Consider the following 8484-nt stretch of genomic DNA (forward strand, 5'->3'; position numbering starts at 1 on the left):
CACTACCGCCTTAGTACTGCAAAGCATCAGGCATTCACTGGACGTGTTGTATCGAGGCAAATGGCGTGCAGAAGTCTTCGGAAGAGTGCATTTATTGTCGGAGAGCTGTTGCACGTGTAACTCTCACACGTCTATACAGAAGGGAACCTCGACACTGGACGGTCCAACAGTGGGCCAATCTTATTTTCACAGATGAGTCCGGATTTAGTCTGGAGAGTGATTCTCGATGGATTCGCATCTGGATGGGACGTGGCACACGATTTTGGGGCCCAAACGTAGTAGAAAGAGACCAATATCGAGGAGGATTCCTAATGGTGTCGGCAGGGATTATTTTCACCATTCGAACACCTCTTCGTGCTGTCAGGTATCGTGACGAGCTCTTGGCGCCTCATGTGCGGTTGATGCGGGGTGCTGCGGGCCCGGGCGTCTTACTGACGGACCATGATGCTCGACCTCATGGAGCACGGCTGGTTGATTTCGTGGAAACGGAAGCTATTGTACGCATAGGGTGGCCTGCTCGCTCTCCCGATTCGAATCTCACATAGCCTGCCTGCGATGCTCACATCACGCCAGCATCCACTGAGCACTCTCCAAGCCCGCGAGCAGCCCTGCAGGAAGAATGTGCGTTGTTGCCTCAACATGAGGCTGATGACGTCATTCACAGTGCGCCCTGTCGTTGCCACATCTGTATCATCGCCAGAGGTGGTCACACCCCACACTCAGCACGTTAACCAGTAGTCGTAATGCGTGAAAAAAAAACCGTTACGTTGGAAAGAACGAGAAACATTTTTGTGTGCTACTATGCATGTTGCAGTTGCTTGCGTTCTGTATTTTTTACATTGCTTCTAACTTACTATTACCTGTTTGTATTGTTTTGTGGCAAAATAAATGCAACCTTGCAAAATTTCATTTTGTTGCTTTAATTTTGGACGCCAGTCTATTTTACACTACTAGCCATTAAAATTGCTACACCAAGAACAAATACAGATGATAAACGGGTATTCATTATACTAGAACTGACATGCGATTACATTTTCACGCAATTTGGGTGCATAGATCCTGAGAAATCAGTACCCAGAACAACCACTTCTGACTGTAATACACGTGGGCATTGAGTCAAACAGAGCTTGGATGGCGTGTACCGGTACAGCTGCCCATCCAGCTTCAAGACGATACCACAGTTCATCAACAGTAGCGACTGGCGTACTGTGACGAGCCAGTTGCTCGGCCACCATTGACCAGACGTTTTCAATTGGTGAAGGATCTGGAGAATGTGCTGGACAGGGCAGCAGTCCAACATTTTCTGTATCCAGAAAGGCCCGTACAGGACCTGCAACATGCGGTCGTGCATTATCCTGCTGAAATGTAGGGTTTTGCAGGGATCGAATGAAGGGTAGAGCCACGGGTCGTAACACATCTGAAAGGTAACTTCCACTGTTCAAAGTGCCGTCAATGCGAACAAGAGGTGACCGAGACGTGTAACCAATGGCAGCCCACACCATCACGCCGGGTGATACGCCAGTATGGCTATGGTGAATACTCGCTTCCAATGTGCGTTCACCGCCATGTCGCCATACACGGATGCGACCATCATGATGCTGTAAACAGAACTTGGATTCATCCGGAAAAATGACGTTTTGCTATTCGTGCACCCAGGTTCGTCGTCGAGTACACCATCGCAGGCGCTCCTGTCTGTGATGCAGCGTCAAGGGTAACCGCAGCCGTGGTCTCCGAGCTGATAGTCCGTGCTGCTGCAAACGTTGTCGAACTGTTCGTGCAGATTGTTTTTGTCTTGCAAACGTCCCCATCTGTTGACTCAGGGATCGAGACGTGGCTGCACGATCCGTTACAGCCATGCGGATAAGATGCCTGTCGACTGCTGGTGATACGGGGCCGTTGGGATCCAGCACGGCGTTCCGTATTACCCTCCTGAACCCACCGATTCCATATTCTGCTAACAGTCATTGGATCTCGACCAAAGCGAGCAGCAATGTCGCGATACGATAAACCGCAATCGCGATAGGCTGCATTCCGACCTTTATCAAAGTCGGAAACGTGATGGTACGCATTTCTCCTCCTTACACGAGGCATCACAACAACGTTTCAGCGGGCAACGGCGGTCAACTGCTGTTTGTGTATGAGAAACCGGTTGGAAACTTTCCTCATGTCAGCACGTTGTAGGTGTCGCCACCGGCAGCAACTTTGTATGAATACTCTGAAAAGCTGATCATTTGCATAACACAGCGTCTTCTTCCTGTCGGTTAAATTTCGCGTCTGTAGCACGTCATCTACGTGGTGTAGCAATTTTAATGGCCAGTAGTGTATTTTTTGCATTTCATTGTTTACATAGTCACGTCATCTGGGGAGATGTGATTGGACTGCCATCTGCCGTTGCAGATCTAAGTTTATTTCGCAATTTGTTTGCTGTGTTTTTTCTCTATACTTGTTTCATCCCCCCAACCATGGTGGCAGGAATGGAGTGAGGGGGGAGGGGGTGTCAGTCTGTCAGAGGTGCAAACATTACAGTCTTCAGTCGATAGGTTTAAAAATACGTAAGGTGAAACGTTTGCAAATACCTTATAAATTAATGAAACGGCAATTTTCATTGATCATCATCATGTCCAACTTTCGTTTAGGCATCCTTGCCTGTCCCAATTTCAAATAGAACGCAGCTGATCTTTCCGTCCCCTGTTAGAACGTCCAACATTTCTTTTCCCCTGATGTGTATTCGTTCTTATGACATCCTTTGAATGCTCAATAAAAACAATACCAATCCCCGCTATATAGGTTTACTTCTAGCCAACCAGTTTCGACGTTACACTACGTCAAAGTCAGGCCTATACAAGGGCGATTGGTACGCCTCAACTCCAGCAGAAGATGGAGTTTCATTCCTTTGAATGCGTTCGCTCCATTTCTTTCTATAAACCTGTATTTTCTAAAGTGCGCTTTTGTCATCGTTCATTCCTCATTTCACTGATTTATACCAGATGTATGAGTTTGTAACCAGCCGGCTAGAGGCCTTGGTAGTCTTACCTCTGCTGCTTCAGTCCTCCTCCTTTGACTGTCGTTAGACTGTATTTAAAAAGAAAATCAAAAAATGGACAAGTACGCGTACGTCTCGCGCTCCGAGAGTTGCATGCAAACTCAATTCAGAGTCTCTATGATTTTTGCCACTTACCCATATCTGGCAAGATGACGCTCACAGTAATTCAAAGACTTTGGAGAATGCTTTCATTTTAAATTGTAAGTCAAAATTTTTTGTGTATTTCGGATTCTCTACTATAATTTTTCATTCATTTAATTAGCGCTATGACGCTATCTGGTAGTACAGATGTGTTGACTTTATGTGCTCTCATTCCTGTTGCGATTACCGGTAAGATATGGCGGAAGACTCCAGAGAAGGAAAGGGTACAGCCGGTCATAGGGCTGTTATCACACAGATCTCGAATAGTTCTGTGGTACGCTTCAACGGATATTTTATGCGATATGGGAACCTCATCGCAAACAATGGAAGTGCAATCCTTCATCAGTTACTACTGTTATTTTACTTTGAAACATCAGAGATGCTGTACGTGCCGTAGGAGAAGTCTGCAGGCAGAATACACTCTTCGTAAAGGACCTGCGGTGCTAGCGCTGGCGTGGCGCAATAGTTGGACTGCCTCGTGTCTCTCACCGCTAGATAGCGAAGGCACCGATTTCACGGTGGCAGAAGACTTCATTCTACACTCATGCTGACACATGGTGGAACAACGCTCTGGTGGGCGGTTTGCGGGTTTAAATCACCTCGGGGTATGACCATGCGGTGCACTTGACCTGCGGTCATCCCACGGTGGCGCTGGCAGCAGTCCACATACGCAGAGGTGTGTTGGTGCACGTCAGATTGCGGTGCAGCGAGTAAGTGAGCAGACGTTTTCAGACGAGTTAATGGTGACTGTGTGTTGAAAACGGCTCAAAGAACACATATTGATGACGTTATGAGGGGTAGAATACTAGGGCGACTGGAGGCTGGTCAAACACAGCAGGTCGTAGCACACGCCCTCCGTGTGCCACAAAGTGTGATCTCAAGATTATGGAAACAATTCCAGCAGACAGGAAACGTGTCCAGGCGCTACAGTACGGGACGTCCACAGTGTAAAACGCCACAAGAAGACCGATATCTCACTATCAGTGCTCGCAGACGGCCACGGAGTACTGCAGGTAGCCTTGCTCGGGACCTCACCGCACCGCAGCCACTGGAACAGTTGTCTCCAGACACACAGTCCAGAGACGACTGAATAGACACGGTTTATTCGCCCGGAGACCTGCAAGGAGCATTCCACTGACCGCTTGTCACAGGAAAACCCGTAGAGCATAGTTTCAAAAACACAGTACATGGGCATTGGAACAGTGGTCCCAGGTCATGTTCAAGGACGAGTCCAGGTATAATCTGAACCGTGATTCTCGCCGGGTTTTCATTTGGCGTGAACCAGGAGCCACATACGAACCCCTTAATGTTGTTGAAAGGGACCTGTATGTAGGTCGTGGTTCGATGGTGTGGGGTGGGATTATGGTTGAAATGGCTCTGAGCACTGTGGGACTTCACTTCTAAGGTCATCAGTCCCCTAGAACTTAGAACTACTTAAACCTAACTAACCTAAGGACATCACACATATCCATGCCTTAGGCAGGATTCGAACGTGCGACCGTAGTGGTCGCGCGGTTCCAGACTGTAGCGCCTAGAACCGCTCGGCCACCCTGGCCGTTGGTGGGATTATGATTTGTGCACGTACACCCCCTGCATGTCTTTGACAGAGGAACTGTAACAGGTCAGGTGTATCGGGACGTCATTTTGCACCAGTATGCAGGGGTGCAGTGGGTTCCACCTTCCTCCTGATGGATGATAACGCACGGCTCCACCGAGCAGCCATCGTGCAGGAGAACCTTGAAACAGGAGATATCAGATGAATGGAGTGGCCTGCCTGTTCTCCAGACCTAAATCCCATCGAATACGCCTGGGATGCTCTCGGTCGACGTATCGCTGCACGTCTTCAAACCCCTAGGACACTTCAAGAGCTCCGACAGGCACTGATGCAAGAATGTGAGGCTATACCCAGCAGCTGCTCGCCCACCTGATCCAGAGTATGACAACCCGTTGTGCGGCCTGTGTACGTGTGCATCGTGATCATATCCCATACTGATGTCGGTGTACATGCGCAGGAAACACTGGCGTTTTGTAGCATATGCGTTTCGGGACGGTGTTCTCTACTTATCACCAATACCGTGGGATTACAGATCTGTGCCTATGCTATTAGCGCCAGTTTTGTGTAGTGCGACGTTGTGTGGTACCACATACTGCAATTATCCTTAATTTATGAGCATGAGTGTAGATCAGCAGCCAATTGTCACGAAATATTTGTAAATTATATATACAAACCTTCCTCGTGAATCACTCTGCCTGCTACTGGAAACCATATCATAATCCCTGCAGAACTTCCTGAGATTTTTGACGGATTACCAGTGTATTCCTTTTAGTGGCAGGAAATATTTCCTTATTTGATGTAGTTACAAATTAACAATTTTCGTAATATTTCCTTTACTTTCTCTGTGAAACTTCCGTTGTTGCGAAATTTCGTGAGTCTAGATCAATGGGAAATTCCCTACAGGCTTTGATGGGTGACTGCTGGTAAATCTTTCGGGATGTGAGGTCGCAGTCCAAGAAAGTCATCTGTTCCTGACGTTTCGTCCAGGACTGACGAGGCGCCTCCGCTGTCTTGCCAATTAACCGGTCGGACGTCCGAGAGCGACATAAATACTGTAGGAAAGGGGGGCATGATCAAAGTAACTCGTGATTAGCAGAGATAATCCTTGTCAGAGATAAAACTTAACTATCGATTCTCGTCTTGTCGAAGATAAAGCTGTCTAGCGATTCTGCACAGGTATTGTCCATATGTCGCTAAGTTTCATTGACTCCACTTTCCTGCCGGCCGAAGTGGCCGTGCGGTTAAAGGCGCTGCAGTCTGGAACCGCAAGACCGCTACGGTCGCAGGTTCGAATCCTGCCTCGGGCATGGATGTTTGTGATGTCCTTAGGTTGGTCAGGTTTAACTAGTTCTAAGTTCTAGGGGACTAATGACCTCAGCAGTTGAGTCCCATAGTGCTCAGAGCCATTTCAATTTTGAACACTTTCCTATTACAATTATCCTGATGCAGAATCGCAGGACAGTTTTATCTTTCTTCTAGAAGTTTATTTTGCAGCTTCGTATAGCGTGAAAGTGTGCTAGAATTCACGTATGGCGGTCAACAGAATGAGGAAGTTTTAGAGGTGCAAGGTAGAGAGAACTGAATTACATAACTTATCCTTGTTGCCATTTGAATTCACATCTCCGAGTTCAAACGTATTGATCAGCTATAGGAGCAACTAACAACATAATTGTTTACTTTGAATGACCAGCACTTATTTTACCTCTCAACCGGAAGCGAAGTAAGTTTAATGCACAGGGCTGCAGCTAGTGTGTTCACAGAACTGCAGAGGGTTACGAGCTAGTTGTTAGTTTGGCTCGGCGCCCAGACAGGTCTGGAAGGCAGCGTTACCTGGACAGAGTACACCTCGACGTCTATGGCGACCACCACCATGCCGAGCTGGAGCAGCTGCCGCGCGATGGCCACCCCTATTCCAGAGTTTGCTCCGGTGACCACGGCGAGGCGGCCGGCCCAGCGAGGGTCTCCAGGGCTGGAGGCCTGGAGCCGGGGTCGCGCGGCAGCGGCCGACGTCTTCTCCACTTTCTCCTCTTTCGGTCCTTCAGACTTCTCACTCATTGTGAAGTTTGTCCACTACACCAAGTTAACTCAATCACCACTGCTACTACAAGAAATAAACTGCAAGAACTATTTTCTCACCAATATAATAAGCGCAGTTCACTGTTGAGCAGCACCAAATAATGGCAGTAATATGCAAACAAAGCTACTGTCACATACGTAACCCTGTCCGCTCGAATAACGGCCTGTCTGCACATTATACGTCTCAAGAAGTTCTTCTGTCCTTCGTTGTAAAGAGTGACAGTACCAAACACAATACTTTGGTTCCACAGAACACGATTCAAAAATCGGATCTATCTTTCGTAAGACACATTTAGCCACATTCATTCACAAAAAAATTGTATTGATGCCCAACTCAGAAACAGGTTCCCCTCTCTTGCAACTAAATTTCTTGGTCCCCACTGATTTCCCTATACCCTGTTACAAGTTCACACTTCACAACATGCTTCCTCTCCCAAAGTGTGTCTTTTTTTACGACTTAACTTCGATACAATAAGTAAATGCTGCGGATCTTTTAACTGTTTACTGATTGAGAAAACTGCCTTTCAACACATTGCATAGAGTGTGTGGCACAAAAAGACGTTCGTTTGAAGATGTTACTTCTATATCTTCTCACCAAGTGGTTTCACAATTATATCATGTACCTGAAAAACAATTAATTTGCGTTAATGCATACATTCTTATAATAAAGATATTTACATAGTATTACTAATCTTGTATAAAGTTTGAATTGCTCTTAACACTTAATATAGTCTCTTTGAATTATCTTTGTTTTCAGATATTAACATCAAATTTGACTGGTTTCAAGCGCTAAGCAGTCAATCGCAGTTAAAAAACAGAAAACAATGAATGCAAGTAATCAAGGTAAACTATGAAATTAAAAAGATCCTAATGTGGAAGCGGCATGTTAGCTCTTTCCCCCTAGCCTGGTAAAATGGAAATGCCGCGTGGCTAGGGCCTCCCGTCGGGTAGACCGTTCGCCTGGTGCAAGTCTTTCGAATTGACGCCACTTCGGTGACTTGCGTGTCGATGGGGATGAAATGATGATTATAAGGACAACACAACACTCAGTCCCTGAGCGGAGAATCGAACCCTGGCCGTTAGGTATGACATTCCGTCGCGCTGACCACTCAGCTACCAGGGGCGGACCGATGCGACCTGGTGAATGCTGTGCCACTTACTTAAGCCTGTCTGGGTGCTGCCCTATCATGCGATTGACTGGACTCTGTATCATGTAAACAAAAGTCCAGTTCGAAAATCGCAACCTGTGTTGGCCACCAAGCAAACTTATAATCATGTTTTAAATTTCACACGTTGGCTCCTACGATTTCCTTCATATAATTCAAATTTATAAGTGATCCACTCATGCTTTGTACATAACAACTTCTTCCATTCCAAGCTTGCATTGTGATTTGAATCTAATATATTTTTTCTGTTTTTGGTCTTTGCTCACAGAAGCATGAAACGCAGTTCGTATGTTGTGACCAATAATGTGATAAGTTATTATGTAAGAAGCTGAATGAGTATGTTTCCTGCAGCATGTATGCACTTTTTCTTCTTTTTTTCTGGTGATTACCTGTATTCTGTCTTTTCTGGTCTTTAGTTCTTATGAAGTCTGCTTAGTAGTTGAAACTAGTTATCCTTTATATTAATTTCTACGATGGAGACAATTTCAATAAATTATCTGTAA

At 46.3% G+C, this 8484-nt stretch overlaps 1 protein-coding gene across 1 annotated transcript in view; it reads right to left on the reverse strand.

Annotated features, from left to right (window-relative positions):
* The window catches only part of LOC126425243 (dehydrogenase/reductase SDR family member 11-like), a 93677-nt gene extending 86883 nt beyond the window's left edge, over positions 1-6794 (reverse strand). The window contains exon 1 of the mRNA XM_050088204.1: positions 6591-6794. Within this exon, the coding sequence (XP_049944161.1) occupies positions 6591-6794 (204 nt within the window). The remainder of the gene's footprint in view (positions 1-6590) is intronic.
* Positions 6795-8484: the final 1690 nt, after the last annotated feature.

This window comes from Schistocerca serialis, chromosome 10, assembly GCF_023864345.2.
Source record: "Schistocerca serialis cubense isolate TAMUIC-IGC-003099 chromosome 10, iqSchSeri2.2, whole genome shotgun sequence".
In the NCBI taxonomy this organism is placed as follows: domain Eukaryota; kingdom Metazoa; phylum Arthropoda; class Insecta; order Orthoptera; family Acrididae; genus Schistocerca; species Schistocerca serialis.